We start from the raw sequence: 18,304 nt of genomic DNA, 5'->3' as shown, positions 1-18,304 counted from the left end.
CCGTCTCCTCCTTTGGCCGCAAAGGTTCCCGCCCCATCTTCCTTCCCGAGGCAAGTACTGTACGCCGCTCACGTGGGTAGGAGGTGTTTATGTTGCTTAGTAGCGGCGGGAGCTGTAACTGAGAGTTCCCTTTAGTTTGAGAGGTGAGGTTGCCGTGTACTTCGAAACAAAGACCAGACGGAGGTGGATAGAGCTTCAGCGAAAAATGTTGGAAAGGACGTCTTGAGCGCGATATGGCGGGTGGGGTTTCTTGGTGCTCTCTGAGCTTGCTTGTTTCCTTGCAGACATTTCATTACCCAAACTAGGTAACTTCATCAACAACACCAAGGACCCCCTCATTTCAACCCTGAGCTGCAAATATTCCCCTCTATGAGTGCATTTCCTTTCCTTTTATTCCATTTCCTTTCCTCCTTATGATGGCGCCTCCTCCAAGAGCATTCATATTATTACCACGAGACGAGATTATGGAAACCTATGGCCCCGTTCCGTTGGAAATATCCACAAGACTTTTCATCTTCTGATGGTTATATTCCCCCAAAGGAACAAGGACTAATTCTGGTCACGTTAGCAGTTCAAGTGCCAAACAACGATATGCTCATCTCTATGACAAGCCAGGCTTTTCTGAGATCATCATTAGTAGGCCGGGGAATGACATCATTAGCTGGTGACGATTCTCGGCCGCCCCAACGTGGGTCTGGGCAGGATGATGGAGGCGGCTGTCGTTGCTGGAGTCGTGAGTGTTTCTCCGAAGCTCCTCGTCTGCGGGGATCTGATGGTGGTTAGCGGCGACACGAAGTTCTTCGCTGCTAATTATAAAGAGGCCAAGTGAGTGAAAGGGCGCGTGTGTGTTTGTGTGTGTGAAAGGTTGGAGTTTAAATAAACTTTCACCTGCCTTTTTGCCTGTAGATTAACTGCTTCCATTACTGTTAACAGGATGGATGCTGATTGGCATCATGGGAATGGTAGTCCAATATATTTTGAAGAGATCAAATTGGTGGGGGCTAGTTTAGATACTGTACATGCACAGACCCGACAGTGGAAGTTTAGCAAAGAGGCAAAGGTAAAGCAATACGGAGAAAAAAGAGAGAGCGAAGCTTCTATCAATTGTGCAGGCTTAAATTATGACACTACTAACATGAAGAAAGAGCCGGTTTGGTTAAGGCACCAGACTAGAGACTGCTGGTTTTGATGCACAGAGCTTGACGTTGGAACAGGCACCCTCCCTCAGACTTAGGAAGGAGGAAGTGGCAAATAATGACCAAAAAACCCTTGTCAGGAAAACTGCAGGGACTTGGAATCATCAGTAACTGTTGTTAATCGCAAAGTCATGTATGACTCTGACCCATCCAAACCTCTGGACAACGTTCCTCCAGGCCTTCCTGTCCTCTACCATCCCCACCCCCCAGTCCATTTAAGTTCACACCTACTGCTTCATTGACTCTATCTGGCCACTTCATTCTCTGCTGTCCCTTTCTTTTTTTTTGCCCTCAATCATTCCCAGCATTAGGCTCTTCCAGTGAGTCAGTAACTAAAAGCCACCCAAACAAATGCAAAGCCCACATTTGACAGTTTCTAATAAAAGGCAGCAATGGTAGCAGTAGTTATCTTTCACAATGATTCAATAACCCACCAAAAGCATTTTTTAATGGGGACAAACTCTACCAAGCACAATCTACCTAGGAAATTTCTGACCACCTCTTAAAGCAGAGGTCTCCAAACTTGACTTGTGGACTTTGACTTCCAGAATTCTGGGAGTTGAAGTCCACAAGTCTTGAAGTTGCCACGTTTGGGGATCCTTGTCTTAAAGTCTTCTCTTTAACACTTTTTCATTCCCAGGATAGAGGAAGGCACAAAAGATTGCCTGTATTTTAATAGAACCTAACCAATATCTAATCAATGGAAAACATTTAAGAGTCCAAATGGAAATATTAAGAACTTGTGGACATTTTAATTTATTGTTAGATTTCTACATAGATTTTTTTGGTGAAGGTATTCTTTTTGTTATAAAATTATCTTTCTTAATAGACTGTAGGGATTCTATGAATATAATGTATCTTGATTTCCACATAGAATTTGACAAACGGTGCGATAGTAATCTGATTTGTAAGTCAACATAGACTATTGGGTATTTGTTAATTAGCTGACAAATGTTAAGGGCTTGGCAGACAGAGAGGGAGGAAATACTTTGCAAATTTTAGATGAAACAAATTAGTATGAGAGAACACTGTAGATAAGACAGAAACAAAAGAAGTGGGATGAAAGAGTACTTGAAGCAGCATACAAGCTGAAAAATAAAGGTAAAATAACAATAAAGTAGAAACGGGAAAAAATCAGAAACAAGATAGGGTATATTTGAGTTGATGTTCATATTTTGAAGAAGTATTTTGACTTATGCCTGTCCATGTTGAATATAAGGTTGCTGAAAAGGCAAATTCAGTTTTACTCAACAATATCAGTAGGTACATTGCTGCACTATATTTGCATTGATCATGTTCTACCTCAAGTACTATTTTCTGTTCTGGGCATCATATTTTAACAAAGATTCAGAGAAATTGGAATAGGTGCTGAGAATGCAAACAAGTGAGATTAGGTTTAGGTCTGGAAAAAATAGAGCTGTAGGTTGCTAACCTATTGACATAGGGAACATTGCTCTGTTTTGAGTTCAACACGAGATTGCTTCCATAGAAAATATTTATGTGATGTATATTCATTTACTTGACAGCAATGATGATCTTTTTATTTATGACTGTAGTACTGCAAGCAAAAAACTTCAAGAAAAACAAGACAGGTGAGAGTGTTTAATTTCCCAGGTATATAGAATATTATTTCTACTACAATCTCATATCAAAAAACAAACAATCATGCTAACTGGGGGAAATAATCTCTGCAGTGTCTTTTCTACTATGATATCAGTTAAAACGCAACGTAAAATCAAATAATTAAAATAAATACTAGGAAATAGCTTCTCATACTTCCCATGTTTCTTAATTTTTTTAAATGATCAAAGGATGGATGTAAAATAATTGAAAATATTATCTCAGAAAATACAATTTGAAGTGCTTGAAATGATTTATTTTTGAACCAAATGTTTCATGTTTTTTTCTCTTTTTAGTGAGGTTGGAAAGCCACTAGGCAAGACAAATACTATCCTTGCCTGTGCATTTTCTTCAACAGGGAAGTTCTTTGTTCTGACTGATGACAACAAACAATTAATTCTTTTCTGCACAAAGCCTTCCTGGGAATGTCTGAGTATAAGGTATAGGAAGAAAAATGTTTTTATTTTTATTTTTAAATCTAAGCATTAGTAACAGAAATTATTATGCATATTTTCCCTAGGGAGTTAGTTTGATAAAGCAGTTATAGCATTAGGCTAAAACCTAGAGACCGTACATTTCTTAGCATGAATTCTCTTGAGTGATCTTGGGTCGCTTACTCTCTCTCAGCCTGGAAAGCAGGCAAGGGCAAACCACTCCCAAGAAAACTGCAAGGATTGGTCCAGGCAATTGCCAAAAATCAAGACTCTCTCAAAAGACACACACTTTCCTTACCTTGTTATACTAAATTTAGTGTTCTGCTTGAATTTGTTTTTTAGCTTTAAGGTGAAACTCGAAAAATTAGAATATTGTGCAAAAGTTCATTTATTTCAGTAATGCAACTTAAAAGGTGAGCCTAATATATGAGATAGACTCCTTACATGCAACGCAAGAAAGTTCAAGCTGTGATGTGTCATAATTGAGATGATTATGGCTTACAGCTCATGAAAACCCCATATCCACAATCTCAGAAAATTAGAATATTGTGAAAAGGTTCAATATTCTAGGCTCAAAGTGTCCCACTCTAATCAGCTAATTAAGCCATAACACCTGCAAAGGGTTCCTGAGCCTTTAAATGGTCTCTCAGTCTAGTTCAGTAGGAATCACAATCATGGGAAAGACTGCTGACCTGACAATTGTGCAGAAAACCATCATTGACACCCTCCATAAGGAGGGAAAACCTGAAAAGGTAATTGCAAAAGAAGTTGGATGTTCCCAAAGTGCTGTATCAAAGCACATTAATAGAAAGTTATGTGGAAGGGAAAAGTGTGGAAGAAAAAGGTGCACAAGCAGCAGGGATGACCGCAGCCTGGAGAGGATTGTCAGGAAAAGACCATTCAAAAGTGTTGGGGACTTTCACAAGGAGTAGACTGAGGCTGGAGTCAGTGCATTAAGAGCCACCACACATAGACGGATCCTGGACATGGGCTTCAAATGTCGTATTCCTATTGTCAAGCCGCTCCTGAACAACAAACAACGTCAGAAGCATCTTACCTGGGCTAAAGAAAAACAGAACTGGTCTGTTGCTCAGTGGTCCAAAGTCCTCTTTTCTGATGAGAGCAACTTTTGCATCTCATTTGGAAACCAAGGACCCAGCGTCTGGAGGAAGAATGGAGAGGCACACACTGCAAGATGCTTGAAGTCCAGTGTGAAGTTTCCACAGTCTGTGTTGATTTGGGGAGCCAAGTCATCTGCTGGTGTTGGTCCACTGTGCTTCATTAAGTCCAGGGCCAACACAGCCGTGTACCAGGAGTTTGGAGCACTTCATGCTTCCTTCCGCAGAGGAGCTTTATGGGGATGCTGACTTCATTTTCCAGCAGGACTTGGCAAAAGTCCTGCCAAAAGCACCAAACCCTGGTTCAATGACCGTGGGATTACTGTGCTTGATTGGCCAGGAAACTCGCCTGACCTGAACCCCATAGAGAATCTTTGGGGTATTGCCAAGAGAAAGATGAGAGACATGAGACCAAACAATGCAGAAGAGCTGAAGGCTGCTATTGAAGCATCCTGGTCTTCAATAACACCTCAGCAGTGCCACAGGCTGGTAGCTTCCATGCCACGCCGCATTGAGGCAGTAATTGCTGCAAAAGAGGCCCAAACCAAGTACTGAGTAGATATGCGTGCTTATACTTTTCAGAGGTCCAATATTGTTCTATGTACAATCCTTGTTTTATTGATTGCATGTAATTATTCTAATTTTCTGAGGTTGTGGATTTGGGGTTTTCATGAGCTGTAAGCCATAATCATCACAATTATGACAAATTATGGCTTGAACTATCTTGCTTGCATGTAATGAGTCTATCTCATATATTAGTTTCACCTTTTAAGTTGCATTACTGAAATAAATGAACAAAAGTTCAATATTCTAATTTTTTGAGTTTCACCTGTATGTTTCCTTTGTCACTCTAGCTGAAGAACAGCCTAGAAATATTTTTGTGTTGCTTTGCAAGGTCCTTTGGATAAGCCAATGGCTTCATAATCACTTTCCATGACATCAGCAAATCTCCCAAACATGCCAAGCCTCACATGTCACCCTTGTGATGCAAGGTTTTTTTGGTTGTTGTTTTTTTTGCTGTGAATCTAATGCTTCCAGACTGGTGTCTTGGGCATCTTTCCCAATCATTTTTAGAATTCTAGATTATGATGCGTGTTATAGATCTATTATGCTTTTGTTGGTCACATGTAGACCATGTTAGGTTTCTGAAGTTCAAAAATGTTGAATTATACCTATTTTTTTTTCAGACCTGTCATGAGAAGATGTACCTCCCTGTTAATAACATCTGCAGAAGATAAAATTTTGGTTGCTGACAAATCTGGCGATGTGTATTCTTATTCAATAACAGAACCCAAAAATGCAGGAACAATTGAGCTTGGACACTTGTCTCTTTTGTTGGATTTGGTACATATGAGTTTTTAATGGATAATATATTTTATTAAAGGCTAATCAAATTTAAGTCCATCTTCATCTTAGTACATCAGACAGGGAAGGTATGTTACAAATCCTGTCAGATAAAGAATTCCAACTGGCAGGGTCCAAGAAGAGGGCCTTCTGTGCCCTCTTCCTGCCCTGTGGTACATTCTTCTCTTGACCTTCCAGAAAAGGCGTTTTCTGAAATTTTGTTTTGGACTCACATAGCTGCATACAGGCATGAGGCTGGCTAGTGCCCTGAAAGTCCTCTCCCTGCCTTTTAATTAACTTTGACACTGATTTTTAATTAATCCATGCTTTTTAAAAAAAATATATGTTTTTTTATGGTTTGATATTTTATCTGTACACAGCCCAGAGTCACTCTGAGAGAAATGGGCAGTTTTAAAATTTGATAAATAATTTGATAAAAAAGAATAAGTCTTTTTGTTTTTCCTCTCAGAATCACCCCTATGTGCTAGTTTGGGCTGAGAGCTAATGTGTACTGCATAGTTACTTAATGAGTTCAACTTTGTGAAATAAGACTAAAAAATTAGAAGATTTTCTGTATATTAGCAATTACCGTATTAAGACAAATGCATATATATGTAAAAGGGTTTGTAAAACGTTGTAGACTAGTAATTTTTAATTATTCCTCCCAGTCTTTCTCAGATTATCAGTTTGAAGCCAAACAAATGATACAGTGGGTGGGTGGATGATTATGCCTGAACATGTCATTGATCATATTTCTATTGCTCTGTTATCATTAGACTTTGAGTCCTGATGACCAGTACATTGTAACAGCTGATCGAGATGAGAAGATCCGAGTTAGTTTGATGAAAGCACCACATGTTATAGTGTCCTTTTGCCTGGGTCACAGAGAGTAAGTAACCAAAAAGCAGTTTTCAGTGTGATTGAAAGGAAACTCCTCCTATTTGCTAACTTACGGAAACAAGAAGAAAGAAGCTATAACAACAGATAATCAGAGTTGGAAGGGACCTTGTAGGTTATCTAGTCCAACCCCCCGCCCAAGCGGGAGACACTACACCATTTCTGACAAATGGCAGTCCAATCTCTTCTTGAAGGTCTCAAGTGATGACACTCCCACAACTTCCAAGGGCAAGCTTTTCCATTGGTTGATTGTCCTCACATATTTAATCTCTAGCTTAATAACAGTTAGTATTCTAATCAATCTCTTGGGATCAGAAATGCTTTAAACTACTTAAAAATAATAATAAATGTTCACTTCCTTGGAGGATTTTTAAAGAATCTATTCTAGCTTGGATTTGGGAAGAAATAAGTTGGATGCTAAGGGAATTAAAATTTTCAGAAAAGCTTATGTTGTTATTGTCAAAATGTAGCTAACATATAATTCATTAGAACATTCCGTAGCCTAAAAAGCATTTGTTAATAAAAATCTAAGAGTATTTCAAAGAATTATTATTTTCTTTTATGTGCATGCACATCCTTCTTTCTGCATACATGCTGATAGTCTTAGTCTCCAATGAAGTTTAAGATGTGGTCAGTGTGTGAGAGAGTTGAGGGCTGTTTGGAAAGTGAAACAGTATTTGCTGTGTGAGCAAGAAGGAAACAGCAAGGAGCCTGAGCATGGCTCAGCTCAACTGTTCTGTACTAAAGCTGGTGGCTGCTGTGAAACTGAAACTCCTCTCCTCTGCTTGTGTTTTGCATTTGGAACAGATTTCTTTTCAGGTGGGGAGGGGGAATAGAACTCCTTAGCACCAGAGCCTGTTAATAATAATATATGAAATACTAATGCTCTGATGGTCATTTTGAAAAATCCTTTCTTAGTGAGCACCTAGAAGGCAAGAGGAACATACGTGCCAAATTTCAAGTTTGTAGGCTTTACGGTTCTGGATATTTTGTGATGATGCATGAGTGGTATTTTGCTTATATATATATATAGATTGGAGAAGAATGTATTTCAAGTTTCTGAATAGATTGCTGGACTATTTAAAACTAATTTATTAAAAAGAAAAAAAATATTGGGATAAACTTTTCATGTGCAGATTTTTCTAGAAATATAAGGAAAGATATCAGTCTCGGTACAAAATTTCTTGCATTGCTGTATATACATATAATTTTATTCTTTATTGCTTTTGTTTCTGTTTATTTTTTTCTTTCTAGATTTGTCAGCAGAATATTGGTACTGCCAAACTTTCCTGACCATCTTTTATCTGCTTCCGGGGTATGTAAATTATCTGGGATTCTATACACCTAGAATGTTAATAAATGCTTATAAAAATGTGTTTTTCTTTCCTCTAATAAATAAAAGATTCAATTTATCTTTTTGTCACTCATGTTTTTGGCTGAAACATGAAGAACGATTAACACTGTCGGGAATTATTCTCCCATGTGTTTTACACCACATTTATTAATATCTACTTTGACTCAATATGAAATATAGTAAAGTGTTATTAGAAATCATTAGGAATCATGAATATTCATTGCTGAATATACATGAGATAAATATGCATGTATCCAAGCGGGCTTTTAAATCATTGGTTGAATTTATAATTATGCTGTCAAAATGTGGTTTCTTTGTATTTTTGCTCATCAAATTATATTATGCACATTGTGGTGATTTACACATCATGACCTATGCTTAAAGTTAGGTGTGGACCCAGCCATTATAGCTTGTTTAACCAATTATAGATAAAGGAATTACAGCTTAATGCGATATCAACCTTGTTAACGTGTATATATGAGCGACGTCTCAATGCCTTTCCTTTGGCAAAAATAATAATTAGCTCCTCTCTTGAACTTCCTAGGATGGTACATTGAGGCTCTGGAAGTATAAAAGTGGGAAAGAACTACATTGCTTTCAGTTGAATAATCTGAATATAAATGAAGCTGGTAAGAATGAGAAGGTAATTGTTTTTTGTGTGGATGTTCTCTATAATATAGTCTGCATGTTTCCATTTTTCCTTGCTTTTTTACACTTGTGTTTTCTTTTTTGAATGAATTTATTGAACTGTCATGAAGTTGAGAGTAGGTTTATGCTACTGAAAATCAACTTTTGATTCTATAAAAGACAGGTTTTTGGTAAAGAATATTTTGAGAAGTAACCATTATAGAATGCAATTACTTCACAAAATGAGTATACTAATATTTAAATGTGTTTAGAAATGTTTCTTCATGTTATTGGGGGCTTACTTTTATTTTTTACTAATTTTCAATAAATGCTATTGGGTTGATCTCAGAGATAGTACGACAGTATTTTGTCTGGGGAATGCTAAATTATTCCAGACAAGCATGGACAAGTAGATACTCTGTCTCTCTGTTATACTAACTTCCATCATGTGGACAGATGTACTGATATTCTAAAAATTGTAAGTAAACAATATGCATGTCTTAGTGCAGTGATGGCTCACCTTTTTGGGCTCCTGTGCCAAAAATTGTGCATGCGCTGGTGCTCACATGCCAGCACCCAGAAGCTAATGCGCCCCCTCAAGCCCCCTGCGCATGCACGCGCAATCCCCTCTGCGCCCCCTTACCTGCACTACACCTCACAGCTGATTTTTGGCTGTTTTGAGGCCTCCCAGAGGTTTGAAAAAAGCCTTCCTTATCGGAAAATCAGCTGTGAGGCGCACGCATGTGCAGTGAGGTAAGTTTTCCTGCGGCTCGTGTGCCGACACAAATGGCTCTGCGTGCCACCTGTAGTACGCATGCCATAGGTTCGCCATCACGGCCTTAGTGGTTACACCAATCATAGTGGTACAGGAACATTGTTGCATACTAACTACTCATCCCTTAGATGTTTTGTATTTTTCATCTTGCTATCTTTGCTCAATTCAGAATAGAAATCAGAGTAGAGTGAATAAGAGATAGCTTGTCTTTGTTATTAAAAAAAACCCTGATATGTATGTTTTTGATGCCAGGTTTCTTTTACTTCTGTTCTTCTATTTCTTCCACATAAAAAAATTAGCTCTTGCCAATCATGTTTACATTTCTTTTCCTCCTCAGAAATACACAGTCTCAAGAATAGCTTATCAATGTGAAGGAAATTACATTGCCGTTTTATATGACTGGTAAGAGGAAAAATATTACTGTAAAGGCAGCAGACAATTACATTATTTCATTACAAGCTATGTCTGATTTATATCAAGTTTCTACTTACAGGTAGTCGCTGACTTACAACCATTTGCTTAGTGAACATTCAAAGTTACAATGGTACTGAAAAAAGTGACTTATGACCAGTCTTGATACTTATCCCCACAGTCATGTGATCAAAATTCAAATGCTTGGCAACTGGCATGTATTTATGACAGTTGCCGTGTCCCTGGGTCATGTGATCGCCTTTTGCGCCCTTCTGACAAACAAAAGTCCATGAGGAAGCCAGATTCACTTGACAACCATGTTACTAACTTAACTGCAATGATTTACTTAACAACTGGTTAATGGTCATAAGTCAAAGCTCTCTTAATAATTGTCTTGTTTAGCAATAGAAATTTTGGGCTCAATTCTGATCATAAGTCAAGGACTACCTATATTATAGAATCAATTGATTAAATGACTTAAGATATAGTGATGATATTATATAGGAATAATATGAAACATATTTGAATTAAGGGATTATAATAAGAGTTTATAGTAGATTTTTAAAGAATGCTGACATTGTAAAATTACTTCTGCTACTTCATAGCAGATAATGGAGATTATTCCTTGAAATATTAGGAATTCCTTCAGGTGACCATATTGCATGTACCAGCTGACACTAGAGATAACTTATCTAATTTTGCAGAGCTTCTAAAGTTTCAGTTCTGTTGTCAATTATAAAACGTTAATACAAAATGTTTTATGAGTTGACATCTATAGTTATTTACCTAAAAATGAATTCAACAAGAGTTACTTATGATTAGACATGAATTAATCTATACCAGGGGTCTTCAAACTTGTCAACTTTTAAGAGTTGTGAACTTCAGTTCCATGCTGGCTGGGGGAATTCTTGGAGTTGAAGTCTATAAGTCTTCAAGTTGATAAGTTTGGAGACCCCTTGATATATACTTGATATATCATTTTCTTCACCATATGGGAATCATTTGACGTAATTAATGTAAGTAACCTGATGTAACATGCTGATTTGATGTAAGAAACCTGATGTATAAAAGTAACTAATGTTGGTTGCTTCTAAAAGTATTCCTGCAGTATCCATCTTCCAGCTTGATGCCGGTGCTCAGAGCTTAATTTCTAAACAGCACATAATCTTAAGCCACAAAGGTTGGGACGTTGCGTTTGAGGAAACAGGTGGGCTCTGGGTACTTCAGGAGAATCAACAAATACCTCTTTTATTCTACCAACCTGAGGATGGACAGTGGCAGGTGAGAGATTTTTTTTATGATCATAGACTGACAAAGGATGGCAAAGGATTCTGATCAATTGCTGAATTACTGTGGTTGGGTTACCGTGCATTTCTGTAGTGTAATACTTCAGCTCTTTAATGATTTTTCTATGGTTGGTGTTTTGCTAGTTCTAAACAAGAAAATATAGTTCATTATAGATCCCTCAGATTAAAATTTAGAGTATTGTTAGGCAATATGTAATTGAACATGCTGAGTGGGATATAGCAGCTCAGTTCAAATCATAACTAAATTTTATGTATGCACTATATAAAAGAAAAAAAGAAAGATCAGAAATAAGTAAATATTACTTCTTTGTCACATCTGTCATGCCATTTTGTTGGTAGCAGGGCTTTTGGTTTGTTAGAATATTGTACCTTGGTTTGAAGATTTCTCAGTTAAACTTGGGAAAAAGAAAAAAAGGTGTAGGGTAGTTCAAGCTGGGAACCCTATGTGTATGTGTGCATAGCTATAAACCAAGTGTAATTGTGGGTCAATACACAGCAGTCTAAATTAAAAAGCTAGATCTGCTGTTAAAGAAAAAAAAAAGCACTGACCTGATTCACTTATTTTTCATCTGAAAGTACAAGTAGAATATCTTTTTGTTGTTGTATACCTTCATGAAAACATGGAAATGGGTCAGGCAAAACAAAAGATTATGGGAGCTGTACTCGGTACAACCATGTGCGAAAAGCCCCCTGATTCCTATGAAATTGTCAATAGCTATTGTTGTTCTGTTTTGTTTGCAGCCTATTATTGACAAGAAAGAATTAGTGAAAATGTCCAAGTACATATGTGACCATTGGAGAATGTTTGAAGGTAGGAAAGATGAGTTTAACAGACCAAACAAATACTGTACACAGAGGGTCTGACTACGATTTGGAGAATCCATTCCTGAAGATCTGTTCAAGCTGACTTTAGTTTTAGCTTTGGTTTCTGTATGAGCATTGGTTCTTGGAGGTGGGAGAAGTTATCTGGAAGCCTCATTGCTCATCTTCTCAATCTGAAGATGGGTGGAATTCATCTCCCAGAATTCCTCAGCCAGCTGTGCTGGTTTAGGAATTCTGAGAGTTGAAGTCCACCCATCTTCAAGCTGCCAAGATTAAGAAACACTGCTTTAAACCACAGGGATCGAGTGTTAAAATGCCCAACTTACTGATACCACAGAAGAACAGCTGAATACCATAAGAACAGAATAGAGTCATTCCCTCAGATTTACCCCCTCCTGGTAAGTAGAATGCTGTGCACAGATCTTAACTGTATCAGCAGATGAGGAAAGGGGACCATTAAAATAATAGTGATTATTGGAGATAATTAACAGAGAGCTGGTTAATAAGTCCTGCTCTTAATGCCTAATTAGTGTCACTATGCCTATGAAAATGGTGGTTGCTATATCTTTTTGTTGCCAGCATTTTAATAGCTCTTTTCCTTCTCCCTCTTCTAAAGGGGAACAAAAGTATCTCTTCTGCTGTAACATGTTGAAAATGGGTAAGATGGGTGCGAATGAATATTCCAACCATTTTTAGAACAGTTGCTGAAATAAAAAATCAATGACAATTTTGTGCAGTCAGATAGAAAGACTAATAGATATGTAGAGCTGGTGATTATGTTCTTTGCTGAGGCAGTCCAACTCCATTGTTACAGCCTCAAACCCTCACAGCTTCAATCTCAAACTGTCTACCGTGGATCTCACCCCCACTCTTAAGAGGTCCTTAAAGGGGGTGTGCATAAGCATACCAGCATGCCTACCATTCCTGTCTTACTGTCCCCATTTATCTGTATTTACTTCCTTTGTTCATGTTTATGTTCATACCTATACTTGTTATCTTGTACATGTTTGACAAACAAATAAAATTAAATAAATAATGATAGCTGTTTTTAGCTCTGCATAGTAGTTGAGTAAAGTACCAGTTAATATCCTTAAATTAGAATTAGAATTCTTTTATTGGCCAAGTGTGATTGGATACACAAGGAATTTGTCTTGGTGCAAATGCTCTCAGTATACATAAAAGAAAAGATACAGAGTCAAGAATCATCAGGTACAACACTTAATATAGTCATAGGTTACAATAAGCAATCAAATCATACTAGGAAACAATATAAATCGTAAGGATACAAGCGACAAAGTTACACTCATACAGTCACAAGTGGGAAGGGATGGGTGATAGGAATGATGAGAAGATTAATAGTAATAGTAATTCACCTTGTCAGTTACATTTGAACTGCATGATGCTTACCACAAACTCCTAATGGGTACTGATCTTTGCCAAAATGAGAAGTGCACTCCTATGACATTGTCTGGTGAGGAACCAAGCAAATTCTCAATTGTAATGCATACTGACAAAAAAGATGGGAGAAAGGAGAAATTGTCATAGAATTACCATGCATATTGATCAGTTTTTAATCCTTCATAGTTAAGCAATTAATCTCTCAAACAAGTTCTTTGAGGCGGATTGGCACCCTTAATGTTTCAGGAGAGGTTGAAGCAGCCATGTGATAGATCTACAACATTTATGAGTGAAACTTGGTTTGGGAGATGGTCTTTGATTTTTAAACTGTGCTTATTTTTGGAGCATTACAGTTTTGTTTCCATGTTTGGATTTTTGAGAGTTTTCAGTAAAATGGGAATATTTAGGCTACATATGACCAAGAGGCAGCAGGCTAGTCATTCCTCAGTCCTGCTCTAATGAAATCAGAAATGTATTTTTTAAAAAGTAGATTGTTAATAGCTACTGATAACAGCTGTGCTTACCATTTTCCTCCTGGACATTTGGAAAGAGTAAATAATCCTATAAATATCATTATGCAAATGACATACATAATTTGTCACATATAAATTACTTAATTTGTGCCGTTTGCACAACAATATCACAGTGCAAGTGATGTCATAGTGACCTCTGTTGGACACTTCTCCCCATTGTTTATTAGTAATATGTGTTTTAGTTAATTAATCAAATCTATTTTCTTTCTTTTACAAGTGACTGGGGAGGATCAGCTATCTTAATAGTGAACTGCAGCAACTAAAAGGGCAAGAAATTTGGAGAGTTTGTAGTCTAAATGTAGTTATCCGTTCTTTTGCTAATAGTTCGGATATGCTTATCATTACCTAGCATGGGCTAAAGTTTTACTTGTCATAAACCAATGGGATGGAAACAATTTAGCTAATCTGATAGAATTATTGCTGCCAGGTTATCAAATGTGGGGAAAGCAAAACCTGCAACTTTGCGTAGCTGTAATTGGAATAGTTTTTTTTCCTCTTTCCATGGTAGGCAATACCATGGAATAAGGACTTAAGTATCTGTTCTCATCTTAGGCATAAACAAAATCCCTGCTTATAAATATTTACTGATTTGCCAGGCGCTGTTACTTAAAATTGTTACTTAAAATTCTTACTTACTCTATCTTCTGCAGGTGCTATGGACAAAGGGAGCTGCTTCCAAAATATCTACAAGGTTTCTTTTGATAATATGTCCATTTATCTAAAAAAGAAAGAAGAGAGACTTCACCAGCAGAAAAATAAGAGGAAAGATCCACAGTATGAATCAAGTGAACAGACTAAAAAAGTCAGAACTGAAGAGCTGTCCTGATAGTATTCAATGCTTATCACATTTCTGAGTTTGGAAGAAGCTGAACAGAGAACAAGCTTTTCCTTAGGCATAACTGAAATTAAATCTGCCTGATGGTTAGTGTCAGCATACCTCACCCCTGACAAACTGCAAAAGAACTAACCTGATTAACAAGCCACATCCCAGTGCCTTTAAGTAACTTGTTTCTGTATGGCTTTAAAATGTTGCTTGAATGACTGTGTTGCAAGTAATACCTAGAAAAGAATCATAACACAGAACTTTATCCTCCAAATCCAGTTGCTCATGCTGAGCCAAGAATATGCTTTCTCACAAGGTTGAATAGACCCAAATCATTGCATAGTGGCAAACTTCTATCCACCCATCTTTTCCAGGAGTTGAGGCTATATATACTGTATACAGATAGTCCTTGACAGACGACCACAATGGAGCCCATAATTTATGTTGCTAAGTGAGAAATGTGTTAAGTGAGTTTTGCCCTGTTTTACAACTTTTCTTGTTAAGTGAATCATTGCAGTTGTTAAATTAGTAACCCAGTTAACCCACTCTGGCTTCCTTCCCCATTGACTTTGTCAGAATGTCACAAGAGATGATTGATCATGTGACCCCGGGACACTGCAACCATCGTAAATATGAACCAGTTGTCAAGCATCCAAAAGTCAATCACATGACTATGGGGATGCTGCAACCATCATAATGGTCCATTAATGGTCATAAGTAACTTTCTTTCAGTGCTAACTTAATGGTCTCTAAATGAACTGTTGTAAGTCAAGGATTATCTGTAGTTATATAAGAAAGAAGCTGGCTTACTGCTATAGTTCATGATCAAGCCAAAGTATCTTTGGAATTTTGTATTTGAAGATTTTGTTGAGTTTTGTTTGCGGAATTTATTCCACTAGTCGTTGCTGACTACAGGGGGAAGTTCTTATCTCCATTTCAAGGCCATTGAGCCAGTGCTGTCCAAGGATGTTTCCGTAGTCATGTTGCCACAGAGTTATTCATTTTAACATTATAGGAGTAATAAACATTTATGGAACATCTATTTTAGACTGTATTCAACCAATGTGAAGTTTTCCATTTTTTTTTGTTCAAAGCTCGCAATTTGATATGTTAATAACTGCAGTTTTTGAATAGTGTTTGATCATCATTACAATATCAGATTTTGCTGTATATGTGATAGCAATTTGAATGCACTTGATCATCTTGTTTTGTGTATTTAAATCCCAATTAGTTACATGTAAAATTAAGTGTAAAATTTGATGATTGTGGGTTCCTTTCCTTTCCAGTTATTTTGCATAAAGAAAATCACAATTTGAAATATTTGTATTTCATACAAATATAGATTTTACCATGCGGAGAACAAAGCCACATGTTTTGATGCATGTCCAATAAACATAATTCCTATCCTATCATATAGAGACAGGTTCTAGAATATCCATGTGTTTTTGAAAATGCGATGCTCAGGTTGGTAGTTTAGTATAGTTTTTTTTGTGTTAGTCTTATAGATGGTATTTCAGAATTTTGTTTTCAGAATGCACGAGTGGTTAATAGAAAGCAAGAAATCATTGTGGAAAGCATTAGATGTAAATGGACTGATGCAGGAATAGATGGAATTGGGAAGTTGTTGTGTTTCAGGTTTTGGTCACACACAGACACAGTACTCAGAAGCTGATAACAGCAGACAATGTAATTCAAATGCCTAGCAGAGAGTGCTTGCTTACAAAATGCAAAATAAGAAGCAATAGCTTAATTCAAATATGTTCTAAGACTTGCAGAAAACCAAATCAGGTTGTCAGCTGGTCCAAGAGACAAAGGGTGACAAACAAACAGAAATAACAGCTACAAACTAGGATTTTAAATAGCTGTTGTTTAAACAAAGGTTGCAAGCAAAGCAGCTACCTAAATGTCTGGAGAAAACTGGCTGCAATTACTCAGCCCCTGCCCCACAAGGACCTTCACCAAGGAATACTGCTCTGCTTCCCTTGGTATATGTCTAGACCTGGATGTTATTCCTTATTATCTGATTGGGTCCAGCTGAATAGGAAGAGCCTGTGACTAACAGTCTCATTTGAATTCTGATTTCCCCAAGGCTGACAGTCCTGAAGCACATGCTCAGTTGAAGCAACATTGTCAGATTCAAGATCAAGAGTCAGATTCTGAATCATGGCTCAGTAGCTGAGGTGGTAAGATAGAGGAAGAGGAAGATTCATAGCAGAGTGGAGAGACTGCTTACGAGGTGCTGACCTAGAATTGGAAAGTGAATAATAAAGCTTTGGATTGAGACAGAAGTATTAGCAGCAGCTGGTGTATCACCTTTTGTATCTATCATCTTTTACACAGAAAATTGTAAGAGGATATAGCTGTTAAAAAGCAGTATGTGATGAATAAGCTACAATAGGGTGTATCCCATCTGTAAGTGTTTGGTTGCTTAATGTTCTCGTACACAGTGTGGTATCTCCAGAGTCTAGATCAGGGGTGTCCAACCTTGGCAACTTTAAGACTTGTGGACTTCAACTCCCAGAATTCCTCAGCCAGCTTTTACTGGATTTGAAATGATAGCAACAAAAGGAAAGCCAAGATCTGAGGCAAATAGGCGGGGAAATTACATATTGAAAATTATCCCAAGTTCCCTCCCCCAGGAGTCCAGACTGGTCATCCAATCTGAGGTGTGTATAATGTCATGTACGGTACATCTTCAGGTGGTTTCTCACCCATTTGGTATGCCAAGACCTTGGCCTAGAAAAGATAAGTGTATTCAGTTGCGCAGGAAAGCGTCCCATCTTTGTCACTTTGAAGTTTTTTGTGGAATGGAATGGCTTAAATTAAACGTGTTGAGACTGCATATAATTTTCTGAGTTAATATTATTCTAAGTATTCTGTATATCCCCCCCCCCCCCCTTTCCATGGCAGCCGGCAAGAGTCAAGCAGTAAAAGATGTCAGGAAAAGTTCTTGAAGGCTGACAATACTTACCAGATCAAACCCCTGTTTGTTTGCTATAATTAACAAAGTAATCACATTGAAATAATGAGGAGTATACTTCTCATACTGTTACATTTACTCTATCCTCAAGTCAGAAAACCCTCAACCTGGTGTGGGCTGTAAAAGTTGAAATGTGTAAAAGAAGGAAATGTTAATCTCTTTGGGATGCTTTCAGTGGTGGGATTCAATTATTTTTACTACTGGTTCTGTGGGGAAGGATGCTGTAAAATCTCCAGTCAGAGGTGGTATTTGCCAGTTCTCCGAACTACTCAAAATTTCCGCTACCGGTTCTCCAGAACTGGTGAATAGAACCTGCTGAATACCCCCTCTGGATGCTTTGAAGGAATGTAATGTTTTTGTTTTGAACATGCTATCTAATACTTGATGCTCTGACCCTTTTAAGGCTATTCAATGGGGGGAAAACCAATTTAACCATTTATTCAGCCTTCAATTATCACTTGTCTTAGTAGATTTATTAATAACTTCCTTCAAAAAATATCAAAACATTAAAACAATATTAAAAACTGGAACTAGTAACAAAATAGAATTTTATCCTATTCTTTTCCCATCTTCTTTAACTAAAAGCAAAAGCTGAAGATGTTTGTCCTACCAAGCTGATAAAAGCTACAATTAGGTGGGCCTAGTTAGGAGATTGAGGTATACAA

General features: G+C 37.4%; 1 protein-coding gene across 1 annotated transcript; it reads left to right on the top strand.

Annotated features, from left to right (window-relative positions):
• Positions 1-7: 7 nt before the first annotated feature.
• On the top strand, positions 8-16,066 carry WDR4 (WDR4 tRNA N7-guanosine methyltransferase non-catalytic subunit). Its single transcript, XM_026674008.2, has 11 exons — positions 8-825; positions 2,723-2,788; positions 3,113-3,256; positions 5,556-5,712; positions 6,489-6,601; positions 7,864-7,924; positions 8,508-8,606; positions 9,703-9,767; positions 10,874-11,057; positions 11,825-11,894; positions 14,487-16,066. The coding sequence occupies exons 1-11, from the start codon at positions 704-706 to the stop codon at positions 14,660-14,662; spliced, it is 1,257 nt and encodes a 418-aa protein (XP_026529793.2). The 5' UTR covers positions 8-703; the 3' UTR covers positions 14,663-16,066.
• Positions 16,067-18,304: the final 2,238 nt, after the last annotated feature.

Source organism: Notechis scutatus, chromosome 5 (assembly GCF_049901735.1).
Source record: "Notechis scutatus isolate UNSWTSFEM ecotype Mainland chromosome 5, rNotScu1.2, whole genome shotgun sequence".
Lineage (NCBI taxonomy): Eukaryota > Metazoa > Chordata > Lepidosauria > Squamata > Elapidae > Notechis > Notechis scutatus.
This window is presented reverse-complemented; position numbering and strand designations above follow the sequence as displayed.